The following is a 20,261-nucleotide window of genomic DNA, read 5'->3' as shown; positions in this document are numbered from 1 at the left end:
ACATAAACATGTATTACGTTTGACTAAATCTTTGATGTAGACTGGACATTGAACAAAAACGGCCTTGTGAAATATTTAGCAGGCTGAAGATTCTTCACAAGGGGGTGCTATTAGCACTGCAGTAACACTGACGTGGTGGTGGTGTGTTAGTGTGTGTTGCGCTGGTCTGAGTGGATCAGACACAGCAGTGCTGCTGGAGTTTTTAAACACCTCAGTGTCGCTGCTGGACTGAGAATCAGAAACATCCAGCTGACAGCACAAACGGCACAGCAGCAGATGAGCTATCATCTCTGACTTTACATCTACAAGGTGGACCGACAAAGTAGGAGTGTAATAGAGTGGACACAGTGTTTATGAAGATGACCGCTGATTCACATCATGGGAGTTCGCTGCTGCTGCACTGAGGGAATACAGTCAGCCTTTCTTACACAACAAGACTTTTTATTGAGACTCTCAGAGGAATTTGCACAAAAAAAAAAGTTCCAGCCAAATCTGCCTCATTGGTATCGATGGCTTCCTTTGTAAGTACTAATCTACTTTCATCTATTTACACAAACTAATAAACATAAACTTTATATCTGTATAAATGGTTCTTGCGGAGATGGAACAAGTTTTCTAGAGGGAACGAGTGATAGTTTGTCCCCAGAATAGTGGTGTGGGTGGAGTTTTCACCGGCTCCGCCTCCAGATCGCCATGGATAGCCATTGTTGTATTTTTATAAATTCACAGCTGGGGTTTCAAATTTGCCTCATATCGTCATGCATTGCAAACGTTCATTCATTAAACTTGCTGACGTAACAGAAGCCCACAGGTTTCTGTTGTAAAGGAGTCAAAAATCTGTTCTTCCAGTTCAGGAAAACAAATTTTTATGTTTTAATCCAAAGTGTGATACAGATGTGGCAGACAGAGGTTGGGCTGAAGAAAAGAATTACTTTAACATTCAAATTACCAAATCACCTAAAGCAAGATACACAAATAAGACAGGAGTGTCCAGCTCTGGTCCTGGAGGTCCAGTTAGCTCATTCAGCTCTGCAGTTTGTCACTGGGTTTAGTAGATGTGCCTGAGCAGGAAAATCAGCAGACTGTGCTGGACTCTCCAAGAAAGAAATGATGACCCCTCGCTTGAGAGAGCTTTCCCAAACCATTGAACCAGAAATGACCACTCCTATGACGAATGTCATGGCGTAACAGAGGACAGGTCCAGTGGGGACACTCTTCTGACTGGTGTGGTGTTGCTGGACAGAGGATTGAAGACGCTAGGTAAGGACAGATCAGTGGAGGACGGCTCTCCTTGCTCCCGTACGGCTGAGATCTGCCTCAACAAGGCCTTCCCCTCCTCACGCGCCTGGGGAAAGGAAGCAGGGGTTCTTTATTACCTGAGCGAGAGATTTCTACACAACCGCAACTGAACTATCAGATTTAGCAGATGGACAGTTTGGAGGCGGCACCATTATCAGGCCAATAACAGCAGAAGACACTGGATTTGGGGACTGAAGGGGATCAAAACCTGAGTGATGTGATCAAACCTGAAACGGCACTGGCTAACATGATGGCCTACTTTTAGAAGCTCATCTTAAGTGAAGGTGTGTCTTAAGTAAATAAAAGTAGTAAAAACAGCTCAGATTAAACCTCCCGTCTTAAAAAGAATGTCAGTTCAGTCTCGGCTGATACTCAATATCAGCATTTGACATTCAATATTGTCCACAGTCAGCTACCAAACACACGGAAGAACGTGCTGACCATTAATTAAACAATCCATTCTGAAACATCGCTCTGCTCAATAACATCTTAACCACTCTGTACAAGATGGAAGTGAGGCTGAGGTTTGAGGGTTAACTTCAACAGCTAAAAATTATTAATAATACAGTGTTTAAACTTAAAGGAACCATGTTGATGTTCCACATTTGAATACATTCTAAATCAACTGCTCCTACTCTGGGCTCGTTTGAGAGTGTGACTGTGAGAGTGGCAACACATCAACAGTCTGATTGGGTGTAGTTCCACTCATTTGCATAAAGTCAGTCCAGAAGGAGAGCGAGCGGAAATCAGTGGTTTTGATGTTGGTATATTTTTGTCTCTCGCCACGTTATGGCACGTCAGGTCACGCCACGCTCTGTATGATGTATGATTTTAAAAAAAAATTCAAATAAAAAAAGGCATCATTTTGCTTGACGTCACTGTCCACGTTACAAATATGCTGCTTAAAATGTCTCCACCCTCCCGCGTCCCTGTATGTCTGTTCATGTTTTTTAGCATGAACCTTCAACACGGATAATTAGACATTTTCTTACTGAAAAAATGTCTTTATTGGAGTTTTACAGTCTCTCTGCAGACTTTTTGAATAAGGTAGTACTTGTGTATTCAGTGATTTGCAAATAATGTCTCAAAGCAGTCAAACATTTAACCCTTTCAGACCCAAATTATGTTCCAGGGCACAAAAATGTGGTTATTTAATGGAGTTTGGTGGCTGGTTATAATAAAATAACTTTAAAAGCTCTAAAAGTGTATCTGTTCCTCACCCCTCTTTCCTTTCTTTTAATGTTAATGTAGCTTATAACTACTAATTCACCAACTTTTGACCCTGAAGATCAGCGCAGACTGCTGGTCACATGGCAACACAGACAACAATCTCACCTAGCTAGTAGCTAACGAAACAACAAAGAGAGAGATTTAAGATGAACATTGATAATTTGGAGATGAATGGACTTATTTGTGTTTATAATCACTCCAGCTGATTTCCTGTTATGTTTAATGTTTGCAACGAGAAACTGTCAAACACTAAGAAGTCATTAGCATGAAGTCCGTTTCTCATTTGCCAGCTTCTGGTTTGAATTCTCCCGTTCCACCTTAAATGGTGCAGCAGTTACATTCTGGCACCTCAGGCACGATTTAAGGTGGAACAGAAAACGTCAAACTATAAGCTGGCGAATGAGAAGCGACTTCAGCCTCGTAAAAAATCGAATGTTGAGACATTTTACAAGAAATTATTCTACTTTTGAGGAAAAGTTTCCTGATGATGATGTGAGAGAAGCAGCTACAGCTGAGCTAAAGCTTAAAGCAGAGCAGAGCAAGTCTGCGTTTTAGCACATCAGCACATACTGAGACACATTTACAGCCAAGATGATAAAAATGTTGTGGCTCTCAAGGTGGTTAGAATTTTGTTGAAAGGACAAAATAGCTCTACTTAACATTTGGGTTGCGACTCCTGATCTAGATAAAAAGTGCGGTCATGACATTCAAAAGTCTGTTCATGAACTCTTATGGATCCTTGAATATCAAAATTACCCAGAATGCACAAGCCTATAAGCTACACTAACCGCATTATCTGTTCCATCATTAAAGTCTCTGTGATGATGCTGTTCAAACTCACATCGTTGTAGTCACAGCAGCGCTGAGCGCAGAGAGACGCCTCGTCGTACAGTTTGTTCTTGAAGTAGTACTGACCCAGATAGCGCAGAGCGGTGCTCACCTCGGCGTGTTCCAGCTGCTCCTGAGAGAGAGAACACAAACACATCTGACACTAGTTTCAGTTCTTTGTTCTGTGCGTCAGTGCGAGTCCCGCCTTACAGACTACTGACCAAAATATTTCTACAGAAAAAAGAGCAAGTCTGAAAATTTTACTCTGAGCAGCAACAGCACATCCACCAACATGCGGTACGGTTTCTAGCAGTGAGAGGAAAAAATGACTGCAGTGTAACATCACGAAATTCTGGACTTTAAAACAGTATCAGTGCACAGTCAGTACAGGCTCTACCTAATAGGCTCTACAATATGCTGCTCCCCCCGCGACCCAGAAAGACAAGCGGCTTAGAAGAAGTGTGTGTGTGTGTGTGTGTGTGTGTGTGGTTTGTTTTTGCCTGCAGTTTAACAACAATCAGCTGATCTGGAGTCTGTCTAACGAAGCAGCTTCAACTTAGACTGACCTTCAGACTTTAGCTTCAGGTTTAGATACCCAGACTGTAATTAATCCAAGTTTAGTTACTCAGACTGTGTTTAATCCAGGTTTAGATACTCAGACTGTAATTAATCCAAGTTTAGTTACTCAGATTACCAAAATGCATTTCTGTCTTAATCCACAAGATGGTGCTGTTTCTTTTTGGTGAGATCAAAGCTGTCAGACAGACTGGTTTAGTTTCCATCCGTGTATTTTTATGCTTATTTTACCTTTTCAAATAAAACAGTCAAATTTCGCAGAAAACGTTTGTGCACTCACTTCAGACGAAGAACATTTGGCCAATAAAAAGACATGATAATTTTCAATAAAAACATTGAATAGACTGGTCAGTCGTTTCCGTTTTTGTGGCCATAGATATAAACCTGGCGAGTGTGCTGTTTACTGACTGTCATTTCTGTGCGAAAGAGGATCTGAAATCTCTCAGACTCCATAAACCTGGGTCAGCTTACCCCACAGGAGAAGATGTCCTGGATGTAGATGATGTAACACTGAGCCGCGTCGTCTGATTCGTTTAACTGCTCGTGAAGTCTGAACACAATAAACAGTGAACAGATCATTGATGAAGAGCTGTTACTCTGCCAGGTCAGCAAGAACTGAAGGAGGAATTTACTCAGAACATCTGTGTGATTTTATTTATTATCATTATTCTGAATGGGCGGGGCTAAACATCACAACCTTGAGGAATTCAACACAGGGCATTTTGGCAGCTTAGTTTCCGTGTATGAAGTAGAAATTAATGGTACATTACTGTGTTTAAAAATAACTAAACTCAAATTAAAAACAAGGAGAATCAGTTTCCTGTGATGGACCTTTAAAATGTTACATAACTAGAACGTGTTTTCTTACTTCGCCAGTTTGAGTAGAGCCATCCTCTCCACGTCTCCCACAGAGTACGCTCTCCAGTAACACTGACAATAGGAGAGAATTATCAGAAACAGCCCCCCTCAATGGGCATAACCCCCCCAACACACACACACACACACACACACACACACACACAAACACACACACACACACACAAACACACACACAAACACACACAATCCTGCACCACTACTAACCTTTTTCGCTTCAACTTGCTGAGACAGTTTTTCATAGCACTCGCCGAGAGCCACGAGCATGCGAGAGTCGTTCGGCCTGCAGAGGAGAAAAACACACACATCAGGCTAAACACACACACACCCACACACACACACACAGTCACACCCACACACACAGTCACACACACACACACACACCCACACACACACACACACACACACAGTCACACCCACACACACACACACACACACACACCCACACACACACACACAGTCACACACCCACACACACACAGTCACACACACACACACACACACACACACACGCACACACACACACACAGTCACACACCCACACACACACACAGTCACACACCCACACCCACACAGTCACACACCCACACACACACACACAGTCACACACACACACACACACACACATACACAGAGTCACGAACAGACACACCTACAACGATTTTAATTTGTACCAAATTTGTACCCTGTGTGTGACTCTGAATGGGGCACTCGTGGGCTGGAGGTTAGGTTCGAACCCCTGAGCCGACAGTACATGACTGAAGAGCCTTTGAACGAGACACCTAACCCCCAATTGCTCCCCGGGCGCTGTGGATAGGGCTGCCCACAGCTCCGGGCAAGTGTGCTCACTGCCCCCTAGTGTGTGTCTTCACTAGTGTGTATGTGGTGTTTCGCTGCATAGATGGGTTAAATGCAGAGGTGAAATTTCCCCATTGTGGGACTAATAAGGATCACTTAATCTGATTTGAAATTTTAGCAACGTTTACCTTAAAAGATCTACAGAAACAGTCCAGAGTCTTTTTACATTAACTTCCAGAATGTTTTTTACATTCCAACAGCAAGTGTGTTAACATTAACCTATAAACGTCATATAAACACAATGTATAAACATTAACATATCAACATATGAACACAAGGCACAAGATGTTTTTTTTTCCTCTACTGAATATATCATGTCGAGACACCCCACATCACATCGAATCAAATTTTTAATTTTTTAATATTGTCAATATTTTCAATATTGTCACACCCCCAACATAAACATGAGCTGAAAGGCTGATAAACACACACACACCTGAGCTGGTGGGCTTTTCTGTAGTAGTAAAGCGAATAAAAAGGCATCTTGAGGATCTCGTACGTCTGTCCAAGTCCGTACCAGGCCCGATAGTCCCTTTTATTCACTTCAATAGCATGTCTGATTTTAAAGATGAAAAAGAGAACATGTAAACATACAGCACTGAGCACTCACTCCAAACTCTTTCACCCTCGCAGAGAAAACATGAGTTCCAGCATTTTATTTTAGACCAAAAACACAAACAGAGCCTTCAAACACTTCTGTTCATATACAGCTTCTTATCTGAACTTTCCGTTCCACCTTAAATGATGCAGCTGTGACACTCTGGCGCCACACAGATTTCATTTCCTACACAGATTTTTATTTGCGAGCCTCTTATTCACATTTTCCACCCCACCTTAAATGGTGCTGCTAGTTCATTCTGCTCTTTACAACACCTGTAATATTTAAGGTGGAACAGAAAATTTGAATAAAAAGCCAGTTTAGCCTCGTATTAATACTGACAGATGCTGGATGGACTACGAGGTTTCACTGCAAGTCAGTAAGTTACTGGAACGGAGACTGTGATCCAGATCCTCTCGTCCAACATTAGAGTCTGACCTCACAAATGCTCTTTAGACTGAATGGACACAGATTCTCACAGACTCATTCCAAAATCTTGTAGAAAGCTTCTCAGGCTGTTACACCAGCAAAAGGGGGCAACTCCATATTAATACCCATGGATTTGGAATGGGACATCCAACAAGCTCATGCAGGTGTGATGGTCAGGTGTCCACATACTTTTGTATACAGTGTATATCCATAGCAATCTTTACAGTGTTTTCAGTAACGTTACTGAGGCTGACCTGTAGGCCTGGATGGCTGCTGACGTGTTCTTCATCTCCATGTACTCGTGCCCCATGAGAGTCCAGGCCCCCAGACAGCGTGGGTTCAGCTTCAGAGCTCTCTGGAAATACAGCGCTGCCTTCTCATGCTGGGAGCGCAGACTGTAGTAATTACCTATACGTTAATACAGGTAGGAGAGAAATGCAGGCGGTTTAGAAGACAGTAAATCTCCAATCCAGCAGTGCCCAACCTGCTTACTGGAGATCTACTCAAATTAAATATCAAAATACATTATGACAATACTTTTACTGAACTCTGCTACTATAATCTTTTATTTCTTCAAGACTGAGTTTAAACTCATATTCAATCACTGCGTTTGTGCCAGTGTCATCTTATTAAAAATAAATATGAAAAGTAAATGTTAAAGCGCCGCCCATCCCACAAAAAAGCCCCGGTTTAACCGTTTACTGTGATTATTTCTCAGTAACCTGAATAAGAGGATGCTGATAACGGCACAAGCCTACATCACTGTGTTGTTTATTCTCTGTGACCAGCTTCAAGTATGTAGTGAAGTTTGTTTTTTAAATATAAACCCAGTTGCATCACTAGGACTGTGTGCAGTGGCCTCAGGTACTCACCAATAACACAGCACGTCTCCACTCGGTACTTATCAATCTCCACCAGGTTATGGGCCAAATAGCTGAGCTCTGGCTTCATGCTCTGAAAAAGTGAAATAAAATTTAGGTAATTAACAAATTAAATTTAGTGTAAAGCACTTTTAGCTACTGGCATTTATATTCCCAATAGGGCCACTAGTTCAAATACTAAAAAGGAAAGAAAGAAAAAATAAGGACACAGTGTTACCGATGTGAAACACCAGCATGTAGCACCTCAAAAGATCTAGACAATATGCACTTCTCTCATGTCCACCAAGCTCAGTAGACTCAGCCATTTCACTGTTTTCACTGTTGTTATTAGAGTGTGTAGCTCCCCCTGGTCGACAATCCAGTGTGTGAGTGAGTAATAAATGACCAGCCAGGTCCTCAAATCTAAAAAAGGTCATCTAAGAAATGTCACTGCTGTTTACCAGCTTGGCTGAATAATCTTGATCTTATTGGGGAAGGGCATTTCAGTCAAATTTTAAATTTGAATTAATTATTTAATAATTTATATAAGTTACTAGCGATAAAAATTCTGAATGATTTTACCCTGTAAATCCTCCTGCTTTAGTTTAAAGTTTTAGGATTAAACAGGTGAAGATTAATTGCTCATCATTACCGCTCAGAGAGAGAAAAGCACAGTATGGAGAGTTAGAGTCAGAGTCAGAGTCAGAGTCAGAGTCAGAGCTACACAAACTAAAAAACAAATACATTCATTAAAGCGAAGCTTAAACTGCGGCTTTTCTGTGATGTTTATTTATCCGTTATCTAATGAGGGATATTATTGTCACTGCGCTGTCTTTAAACTGTGCCAAGTATCAGGTTTTATTCAGCTGTGGTTGGCGACGGGCCAGTGTGGGTCAGTTTTGGACACAGTTTCGTCAGATTCAGGTGCGTTTCAAACAAAACACTTCTTAAACCAGCATTTTATGTTTTGTAGACCAAATAATCAGAATAATCAGTGATCTCACCCTGACATAGAGAAGGTTGGAGAAGGTGTCCATGTTCTCAATCCGGAACGGATCTTGCTCCCGAAGTTCATTAAACAGATCTAAGGCCTGGTCGATGTCTGTGGTGCAAAAACATCAACTTTGCTGTGATATTTCATGCTGAACTGAAAATACAGTACTGTGCAAAAATTTTAGACACCTGAGAGAATTATATTCATCAGGCCAATAAGTGATTATTATAATACTAGAATAAATACTAACAACATTAATACATGTAGTGACTTTATGTAAATTAATGTGATTGATTAACCATTTCCAAACTTCTCCACTATTAACTGTAGTCATCATCCAAACCTGGGTGAGGAGGAGTCAGAGGCCATATTACAGAAACTTCCTCTCTTGTTGTCTGAAGTATCAGACAGGTCAAGATAAGATTTGTCACAAATTCATATTACAGAAACACTGGTTTCATTAATTTAGCAATCTTATCTAACAGCATCTAATCTCCAGTTAGGAAATCTAAACCTACTCGATAGAAGTCGATAATCAGCTGTCATGTCTATTTCCTAGCAACCAACCATACACACACAATGTTAAAATGTGAGTTAAGCTGCTGTTACTGATGTAAAAAAGGTCAAACTGAACTAAAATGTGATAAACTGTAGGTTGTGAATACTGTGAGAGCGCCCCCTGCTGTTCATCAGAGCGTCGCCGCTCCCCAGTTTCAGTCTCCATTTCCCAAACGCTTTAGCCGAGCGCGCTAACGTTACTCCTCCTAATAAACAGACACACGTTCAGCTCCGCCTCCTCATTATTCACCACCATCACTGTAATATTTCATCATCAACATTAACACACGAAGGTGATCAGAGGGGCGGTGGAGATCGAGTCTGCAGCGTCTGAGATCTTTAAAACGCAGAGTTAGAAAAGAAAATCATCTCACAGTGAAAGCAGCGTTTTACAGTAGGAATAAATGGAGCTCATTATGCTGGTAGTGAACTATGCTGCTGACTCAGCTGCCTAAAAACCAGAGAAACGGACCTTAAACAGAAGTGAGGACCCTGTTGGGGTTCATCCTAAAGTTAGGACAGGATTTAGGAGGTTCAGTCTAGTTAGGATGTTTGTGTGATGCTGTTTTCTTATCTGGAGTTCATGATGAGATTATGAAGTTAGGAACTGTTATTCTGGAATAGATACTGTCCGAAATTCAGTCTGTACTGAAGTCGTCATGGAGACCAAACAGATCAGATTTCAGAGTTAGGATGTTTCTGTAGTGCAGTCTCTGGACCCAAACCTGCGTTCTTCTAACTGGCTCTCAAGACATCAACTACTTTTCTGAAAACAGGAAAGCAGTGTTTCTTTTTACTGTGTCCAAGTTTGTAATCATTCTAATGTTACATGGTGTTTTTCTATTTCCCAGACAGTTTTAAACAGTTTGCTGAGGTGCCTAAGACGTCTGCACTGCACTGTAAATGTGTTTATATAATGCAGATTATCAGACACACCTCTAATATTGTGATACGCCACGGCGATCTGGGAGATGATGTAGGTGCTCTTGGCGAATCCAGCGTCCATCAGGCTCTGGTACTTCTGCAGCGCCTCTTTGATCATCTGCAGCTCGGTGTACATGTGCGCCATGAAAAAGTCCCTCACCCAGCAGTCGGGCAGAGACAGAGACTTCAGCTACGGAACGGAGAAGAAACAACTGACTCAGCAGCACGAAAGATACAAACGAACTAAAGAATGAGTGCAGGTGCAGCGCAAAACATGCTCAAACCAACTTTCAGTTTCATAAGGCTGTGGTTAATCATGCACACAGCCCCGCCCACTAACAGTGTTATTCTGTGGGTAAATATTCTTCCAGCTCATGTTTGAGGCTCGACGGCATTTTAGGGCCACTGTTAATAAAAATAAAAATAGTAGACTTCGAGAAAAAAGTTGTAATATTTTGAGAAAAATGTCGTAGAATTTCGACATTAAAGTGGCATTAATACCAGGAAAGTGGCCAAAGGCTTTGCGAAGTGAAGGCAGCACCTCCTGGTGTTAATTGAGGGGCGGTGAGTTGGTGGAGTTCTACTTTCATATCGATTCACCCATAAAGAAACACTCAGTCTCCCTGTCTCTCCTGCACATCAGCACCAGCCTGTTATTAGTATAAGAACCGGCTGAAACGGCTGAGCAGGAAACTGTGTTTATCTAGAATAAAGAGCCAGACGGACTCGGAGGAAACTGTCTGTCTGTGTTGTTGAAGGAGAACCTCAGGCAGGGTCGTCTACACGGCTATCGGGGCTCCATCTCCCCCCATTCAAAGAGGGCATGAAGTTTCACAGACAGTGAGAATGATGATCAACATGATCCACAGAGAGACAGGAGTGAGTGGAGCTCCGGCGCCAGTACAGCAACCGAGACCCCAACGCGTTATGGCAGCCCCCCTACAGTACAGCAACCGAGACCCCAACGCGTTATGGCAGCCCCCCTACAGTACAGCAACCGAGACCCCAACACGTTATGGCAGCCCCCTACAGTTAGCCTCCCTACAGTTAGCCCCCCTACAGTTAGCCCACTTTATCCTTCAAATATTATTACTTTTTCTCGTAGTCTAGTATTTTTATTAACAGTGGCCATAAAACGCCGTTGTATGTATCTCCATCTAGCCACTGTTTCTGCTGCTGTTGTTTCAGGAGTCTCAGTAACGTCTTTGCGCTGCTAATTGTAAAATTTCTGCCTGTTTCTCAAACACCACTCGCAGCACAAACTGTACAGTCAAGAACACTTTCAATAGCTCTGCCCGTTTCTGCATTGTCCTCTCACGTTTTGCACAATTCCCCCTCTAATGCAGCTACTTATGGGTGTCGTGATTATGTACAGAGGAGCTAAACGTAGTGCTGGTCACGCAGGCTCTAACTGTGGTCTAACTGACCACTGAACCGTCCCTCAGCCCTCAGAGATTTACGGCCTTTTTGGAACTACAGCCAGCTTTAGTGTTAAGAAGGTATTTGATCAACATGGGCTGACCTACAGAAATACACAGAAACAGATAAATGAGTAAATACAGGTGCAGCCGTTCACAGTATCAGTGCAAAACGAAAATGAAAATAAAATCCAAACGGAGTCTGTAAACAATTGGAGGTAAACAAAACAAACATCTTTTACAACTTGCTAAAGCCCATATTTACACTCAAAGTAAGAACGCTCCCGGTCATCAGGAGATCGCGAGTTCGATCCCTGGTGATGCTACAGCCGTCCGTAGCCGGGAGTCCAAGAGAGCACAATTGGCCTCGCTCTCTCTGGGTGGGTAGGATGGCCCCTCCTTCTCCCCCCATCACTCAGCGCGATGCTGACGTAACAGATCTGGCGGTTGGCGCTTTCCTCCGAGCGCGTTCGGCTGTCCAGTGACGTTGCGTGAGCGGCAGCTCGAAAAGAAGCGGTGGCTTCACAGGTCTCGGAGGAAGCCTGTGTTAGCCTTCACCCTCCTAGCGCTCGTAGTGTTGTGTGATTGGGGGAGTCCTAACTAGCGGGTGGAACTGGAGACGACTAAATTGGGAAGATAATTGGGTAAAAATCCACAAGAATGCTGACATTGACTGTATGAACACTGCAACAGTGTTTTATCATTATAATTCACTAAAACCAACAAATATATAAGTGTTTGACCGATGTTTTCCCTTAAACCGTTGATTTAATTTTTGATGAACTGCTCATATTTTAATTGGCAGTTTTTCATTCAACGTGATGATAATTTTTTAATTGTTCTCATGCGGGCGCAACCTGTTCCAGCAGCCCTGCATAGCTGACTAACTCTCAACTCCATTTAATCTGAACCAGTAGCAGATTAATTGGGACCCAGCAGAGGTTAATCCATCCTAAATGTAGTTTACTGTAGGGGTGAACGACATGGCAAAACATTACATCACGATATTTCAAGACATTTTTACGATACATGATATGCATCAAAATATTCAGTTTTTCAGTTGGAACAGACAAAATAGATCCGGTAGTGCCACACATAACAATGTTACAATAAAAATAAAAATAATAATAAATATATATTAATATATATAATAATAAAACTTACAACCACAATGATTTTTATTCTTGTTTTTACTGCACTGAATTAAACAAGCTTCATTCTGTTCCCTCTGTAATGAAACATGTACGCAGTGTTTAATGAGTGCTGACAGTTTCCACAATATGTCATCACTGTCAGAAGAAAAACCTCATATCTCCAAAATGGTAACTTTACAGGAGAAGGAAAAAACCTACTTTACTTTTAATGTAAGTCAATGGAACCAGACTTTTTTCCAAATAATTTTGGGCCGTTTCTTTTGGTCCATTCATCATGAAATTTACACACAATGTAAAGAACAACAGGCATTTTCAAATTATGTCAAAAACTAAAAAATGACAAAAATGGAGATGTGAGATTTTCTTCCAACAGCAGCGACATGTTGGTTAATTGGGCTAATAATGATAGATGTAAGTCAGTAGACTACATTACATCACTGTCATATCTGTTACGCCAGTCTGCATTCTTTCATTCAACAAAGTCTAAAGTCTTATTTATACAATATACAGCTGTTTCTGATGTTTTGGCTCGTGTCTGTGATTTTAGGTGTGTAAGTTCACTTTTAATCACTAGAAATGTGAGCCCCTATTTAATATTTTTTCTCAGTTTAATTAAGCTACAGCTTCCAACATGGAAAAACAGTGTATAATGTGTATAACGTTCTAAACAGGTATGTTTTGTTTTATGGCCTTTTTTAATTGCCATTTGTAGCATTTAAAATTATCATCAAAACTGATCAACTTCCCTGATGATTTTAAAATCTCAGGTACATCCCTGTCATATCCGTTACACCAGGCTGCGTCATTTTTGGCTGCATTGTCTTATTTATACAATACACAGCGCTGTGTTTTGTTTTCAGGGCTTGTGTTTGTGATGTCAGGTGTGTAACTTATTATCACTAAATAAAGTCAAAAGAAATGTGAATTTCTATTTAACTCAACAATTATTCTCAGTACGATTAAGCTACAGTGTCCGACATGGCAAAACAGTAAAAATACCCTCTGATGGTTTAATCTGAGCGGTGGTGAGCAGTAGGGAGGGTGAATTTGTACCATTTCGATGTTGGTGATGAGGTTGCAGAGCTCCAGCCAGGCGCCCCAGTGCAGAGGAAGAGCGTGGGTCGCAGCGACGAAGATGTCCACCGCCTCTTTCAGGAGGTCCAGTTTCCGCAGCACCACGCCGTACCTGGAGGGCAGAGCGAGAGACCACAGGATGATTTTTGAGTGCAGGCAGAGAAGAGCAGAGCAAAGCTTGTGTGTTACTGTGGTTTGCCGTACAGGTAGAGGGCGAATCCGTCCAGCTCTCCGGCGCTGTGCTTCTTACTGAGCTCCACTCGCAGCTCTCGCAGTGCCTCGTTCCGCACCTGCCCTTTCTCCAGAGGACCTGCACCAACACCGGCAAAAACACTGTGAACGAGACTCACCACAGGACATTCCCACTGATTTAGGTGACGCATTCCACAGTTTTACTTATATTCTATGTATTTATATAAGTTTAATTATTACATCTTGTAATTCATTTCTACACAATACTCTCTTCGTCTTTAATGGAATTATGTTTTTGTTACTCTGCCTTTAAAGACTGAAGAGTAAACGGAATATTTCAGAACATTAACATTGTTTACGTACTACATCAATTTAAAAACATTCAAATTTCACACCACTCTAGGATGTGTAGAGTCTTTGGAGGCTGCAATGATCCATTTTGCTTCCTGACGGAAGGATAAAAAGACTGATGAGGTAGTTTGACGGTGCGATTGTACTTGCCAGCTTAGTTTTCGCTTCGTTGTTAGCATTTGTTCAGTTAGACGTTCACATTTCCAGGCTTAAGTGGCACAAAACTGATTTTTTGCCTTAACGTGACACCGAGCTGATTATTTCATCTGTCCTGAGCTGCTTTTAATATGTGGTCCTAGATCAGATTCGTATCCGATTGGTGGCTGGGCGACTTTAATGAGAACAGTCAGATTAGAATTACGCGTTTTTTTGGATGCGCTGTTTTTCAGTGTTAACATGGCAGCTGCACCAAATCTGAAGTCAGAGCCACTAAACAGTGTTAAAGTATCTGAGCCTCTTTCACCAGAAGAGCTGAGAGCTGATCAGAGTGAGTGAACTTGGTGATGAAGTTGCTCTGCTGGTTAGTTCGTTTGTTGTTCATGAAGCACGTAGTTCACTGAGGTGACGTTATTGATTAGGATGCGCGTGCAGGACGTTTTGGGATGTGGCTTCACATTATTGACAGATTTGAGTCACTTTCCTACACCATTGTGACCCAACAAGTAAGAAAGTTCAGATCTGAGCAAAAAATGGGAACCGAGCAACGAGGCTCGTAATGTGAACAGCCATTCCTTCAGCGTGGTCTTACAGTCTGGGTTAGAGTTCCTCCTGCTCTAATAAACCTCATCCAGCTCACAAAGTCACAGCAGCAACAACAAGACACCGTCCTTCAGAACCACATCAACATGACAGGAATAAAAATATTAATCTTGATCAAATCACTTTCTCACCCAGGCTGTCAACAGTCTCGTCATCTTTCTTCTTCTCCCCGGACTGTAAACGTGATAGATGGAGAAATGAGCAAAGAGCATTTAACAGGAAAAAACTGAGCCCATTAATGTGAAATGTTATATTTGGGCTGCTCCGATTCTCTGAACACAAATCTTCTCATTCAATTCAGTGTTTTGGTTACATGGTGAGCACTGACTTTTAACTCTTTAACACAACAGAAAATCTAAATTTAATAGTTAATAAAAGAACAAAAATTATCTGATTAAAAAAATTCAAACGTGTCCAGAGTTTCATCAAAAACTACAGCTACGCAAAATTATCACTTTAGACCAGTCAAAACAAGGTCTGCGGCATTTTTTCTCACCCTACTAAATTTAGTTAGACATGAATGGTGTTAAATATTAAACAGTTAATATTAGAGATAAATTAACATCATCTTCTCACCAGATATCGAGAGTACATGTAGAGGAAATAGGCTTTCTGGCTGCGACAGCCTCGGAGGAAATATGCCGCCCTGTCGTACTCCTTCAGGTCAAAATACGACTTGGCCAAACAGAGAGCGTCCAGATCCTGAGCGTCCTCCTGAAGAACGAGCAAACAACACATATAATCTGACCGGTCAGAGGACCGCCCCTGACCGGTCAGAAGGCCGCCCTGCTTCCTGCCAGATGAGACAGAGTCCTGGTCAGAGACGTATGGAAATAAACCTGCTGTCCAGTGTTAAACTCACCTCAGTCAGCTCAGGCGGGGAGGGCAGCTTACTGAGTGGAAGAGGGTTGAGAGCGAAGGCCAACTCAGACGCCCTGATTGAAATAAGAAGAAGGAGAATCACCACCTGCAGCTGGACACCAGTCCAAACCAGAGGTTCAGCCCCTCTTTGAACGTGAACCGTTTTAATGAGTCTGAATCATATATTGAATCATATATTAAAGAACACAACGCTGTATGATCAAAGAACTTCTGTTTTTACTGCTGTTCCAACAAATACATGCATGAGCTCCTTCTGGTGTAGGTTTATTGTTACTTGCGTGCTAACAGCGCTCCCTGCTGGAGAAACTTTATAGGTGTGACTTCCAAAGCCACACAGCATTAAAGCAGAGCTGCTCTGGAATTCCACTATAGAAGCCTTTGGATTTAGCCCCTCAGTCTGTTACAGTTAAGCCCACCTAAGACATGAGCTACAACATTCAGAATTATTAATGAACAGTAAGTCATCTGGGCCACCTTCCAAAAAACAGTACAAAAGTGTTTAATGTGTGACGCTGATTATCTTAAACCTTTGGAGGACAAAATAAATGGAATAAAAATACAAATAAAGAACAGTTAAAGGGACACTCCAGCCAAAATAAACAATTTAACATCACTACATCTGTTGTAAACAGATCCTACTCTTCTCCTATAGTGGTCCCGCAGGGGTCTCTAGAGTGAGATTCTACCGTTTAGAGACTAGGACCCCCGCCCCTCTGATGATGTAGCTTGAAGGTGGGAGGAACATCTGAAAAACTACAACTGACGTTTGAGGACAGGACGAGGATTCCCACTAGCTGCATGACGTATTTGTGCACTGCATGCTGGGTATTGTAGTTTAAGAACAAATCTGTTCTGTCGAACTAATAAAGCTGAGAGATTCAACAGAATATTGCAGAACAAGACAGATAACTTATGAAAAGCTAGTTTAGGGCCTCAATGCACATTTAAAAACACAACTTTACCATAATTCTGTGGTTTCTATTGAGTCCTTATTTAGTCTGTTAGAGGATTTAAAAGCGTTTACAGAGAGATTCTGAATAAAGTGATGTTAAATTGACCATTTCTGTGACGAAATAACTGTTGTTTCTGTCGTTTTTGTACTGGAGTCTTTCTGCTCTCAGTGTTTATGAACGTACAGAGTTCATCCTCCTCTTTCTGGACTGAATCAGCAGCAGAGATCAGAGTTTTAAACCGCTGCGTTTCTCGTATTTTACACAAACACAGTGATGTCTGTGATTAAACTTAGTTACAGTGAGAGTTTCACACCCTGAGCTGCTGGTTACGAAGCTGAACTTTCCGGTCCACCTTAAACGCTGCGCCAGGTTCGTTCCACAGCCTACAGGACGCAGAGAGTAACGTTAACGGCTGCAGCATTTAAGGTGGCGCGGAAAGTTGGAATGAGAAGCTAACGAGCCTGAAGCCGACTGCAGTTTTCCGGCTCGTTCAGCGTTTCTATCCGGAAATGAGCGCCGTTTGTGGAGGTGTCGTTGTGTTTTCTCACCATTTGGCGCTGTGGACCAGCCCGCGCTCCCGGCACTGATCCTGAACCTCCACCAGCTGCCGCTTCACCCGCACCAGGTCCTGCAGCTCCGCGCTGAGCGCCGCCATCTCTCCCGCCTAGTGGAGTACACACAGCCACAGCGCCCCCAGCGGACACCAGGGGAATTACACTCATCACACTGCGCCCCCAGCGGACACCAGAGGAATTACACTCATCACACTGCGCCCCCAGCGGACACCAGAGGAATTACACTCATCACAATGCGCCCCCAGCGGACACCAGGGGAATTACACTCATCACACTGCGCCCCCAGCGAACACCAGAGGAATTACACTCATCACAATGCGCCCCCAGCGGACACCAGAGGAATTACACTCATCACACTGCGCCCCCAGCGGACACCAGAGGAATTACAGTCATCATACTGCGACCCCAGCGGACATCGTTGGTTCATTGTTGGTACATTGTTGGTTTCTGAACCATTTCATACAATTCTCAACAAAATCTTTGACTTAAGATAACTGTTGACCGTAGAAACTGTATTTTTACCGCCACTTTAATGCAGGTGACAGTACATATATTCATCAATAATTGATCTAGAACTAATATCATCCATAAATCCATTCACTTGTTTTCATCTGCACAAATGATTTTTTTTTTTAGTTTTGTAAATATTGCTGTCTCCAGTCATACTGAACATTTATGGAGGATCTAAAAACTTAAAAAGAGGGACTTTCCTAAAGTTGGGGAATATAAGACAGTTTGCTGAGAGGAATAAGCCAAAAACTGAACCACAATGCTGAAAAAAGCTAACCTTACTGTACACATCTCCATCCTGTACCTGCCAACAGCTTTATACAGCGCAGTACTGCGGTTATTAATTCGTGGTCTATGAATACTTCTTTCTCATCAGTTTGAAGTGGATATTTGCACTGGACGTATATTAAATTACAAAAATAAAAATAGTTGTTTCCCCTCACTGTGTAAACACAGACTAATATAATATATACTGCTTTATGAACTATTACTGTTTTCACCACAAATAGAGGAAATAAAAAAGAACATTTTTAAATTCAGTTTATTAAAGGACAGCTTATTTTACTTCATGCGGAAGCAGAAAAAACAACTCAGATTTGAAAAACAATATTTACACACAGTATTTATATTTATTTATGTATTTCTGTAACTGTTCAGTCAAAAACAGAGAAGAAAATGTGTGAATATATAAAAGTAAGTTCAGAGTCAGCGGTGCGACTGTTAAACCCAAACTAGATGAATCGGCTAAAAAGTTTCCTCTCCTGTACTTTATTAATGTCCTCATATCATCAGCGTTCTTCTCTGATCTGAGTGAAAAAGGCGATTAAGATCCAAAACCCACACAGAAACCTGATACACGGCCGAACACGCACATGTACCATAAAAGACTAGACATAGGTTTCAAAATATGCTGTGTACATAAATCAAATATTGAACAAGCTACAATATGAATATATGCCATCCATATAGGTTTATATATATATATATATATATATATATATATATATATATATATATATATATATATATGTGTGTGTGTGTGTGTGTGTGTGTGTTTAATATAAATTGACTATAAGGGAAATCCATATATTACATATGTGCTAACATGTCATACATATGAAATCCATATGCTGCCAAATATCAGATTTCTGTATGGGAAGAGTCTGAGGTGTGAATGAATAAAGGAGAGTCTGTTCACTTCCTTTTCCTGCAGCTTCACTGACTGACCAGTCATGGTTTGATCTGTTTAAGGATGGAAATCGTCTGGTTTGGCTGTGTCTGTATTAGAGCTGTCCACTCTGGACTAATCAGCCACAGCGTTCTTAGTCCACTGAGATATTTAGTCCACATTTTTTATTTCTTTATTACAGATTTACTCATGTTTAAGTGAATTTTAATCAAAATGGTAGACAGTTCTGCATGTTTGGAGCGTTTAATGTGCCTATAAAGACTAATTTAAATGTATTTAAATATTTAAAAATAAATGGTTGTGTTACAGAAGATTCTCTGCACTTTGACCTTCATAAAGACGGTTAAGAGTTCAGTATAGGTGGGCTTCCTGTTTACAAACATTACTGGGTGGGCACGCAGTCAGGGGGCAAGACCACTTTGGTAACTTAGCCATTAGCTAAGCGGCCCCTAGCTGAGCGCATCTCCGTGATGACGCTGCACAGAAACCCGTCTCTTTATACTGGCTGACCAAACTGTCCAGCCACTAACTGTCCAAATATCAGCGTTAGTGAAGTTAGCTTATCTGTGTTTGGACAGTCAGCAGCTGAGCGTCTTGGTGAATCAGTGTGAGGATATTACAGCACTTCATGCTAGTCTAGGCTCATCTGTGCTGGTTTAGCTGGTCACCTTGTGTGGTCTTGGTGTTTACAGCACATCAGCATCCAAAACACAACATGCTGGTTTTGCTTATCTAGCAGGGAAGTTAGCCTGGTTACCGATGATTGACCAGTTATTAAACACTTATTAGTAATTAAACAGATCATCCAGTGTGAGGACAGTGTAAATACTGTCCAAACACCACTAATGTTGGCCAAGTTAGCCTTGTTAGCCTATGCATACCTGGTTACCATGCTGTTAGCTAGTTAAAGGAACTGACAAAGGTTCTGTTGGTACATATGAAATTTGCACTGCAACTTGATCAATAATAATAATAATAATAATAATAATAATAATGATAATAATAATAATAACAATAACAACATTCAAGCCATTTAACCATTGTAGAGCAAATTCTGAGTGCAGGTGCTCTTTAAGGACTGTTAACTCGGCCTTCACTGCTAGAAAAATCAGCACAGACCAGCTCGGCCGCTCACCAGCAAAACCAGCAGATGTTGTGTTCTGGATGCTGGTAT

The 20,261-nt window shown here is 41.6% G+C and overlaps 1 protein-coding gene across 1 annotated transcript; it reads right to left on the bottom strand.

Moving 5' to 3' along the window:
* Positions 1–849: 849 nt before the first annotated feature.
* Positions 850–17,468, bottom strand: cdc23 (CDC23 (cell division cycle 23, yeast, homolog)). Its single transcript, XM_036588682.1, has 16 exons — positions 17,362–17,468; positions 15,841–15,913; positions 15,555–15,692; positions 15,110–15,152; positions 13,881–13,986; positions 13,656–13,788; positions 10,043–10,220; positions 8,559–8,656; positions 7,567–7,648; positions 6,949–7,102; positions 6,104–6,223; positions 5,017–5,092; positions 4,802–4,863; positions 4,405–4,483; positions 3,371–3,490; positions 850–1,345 (listed from the first exon to the last, which is right to left on the bottom strand). The coding sequence occupies exons 1-16, from the start codon at positions 17,466–17,468 to the stop codon at positions 1,178–1,180; spliced, it is 1,737 nt and encodes a 578-aa protein (XP_036444575.1). The 3' UTR covers positions 850–1,177.
* Positions 17,469–20,261: the final 2,793 nt, after the last annotated feature.

The sequence above is a fragment of the Colossoma macropomum genome, unplaced genomic scaffold, assembly GCF_904425465.1.
Source record: "Colossoma macropomum unplaced genomic scaffold, Colossoma_macropomum, whole genome shotgun sequence".
NCBI classification, from domain to species: Eukaryota; Metazoa; Chordata; class Actinopteri; order Characiformes; family Serrasalmidae; genus Colossoma; species Colossoma macropomum.
Note: the sequence above shows the minus strand (reverse complement) of the source record. Positions and strands in the feature narration are given on the sequence as shown.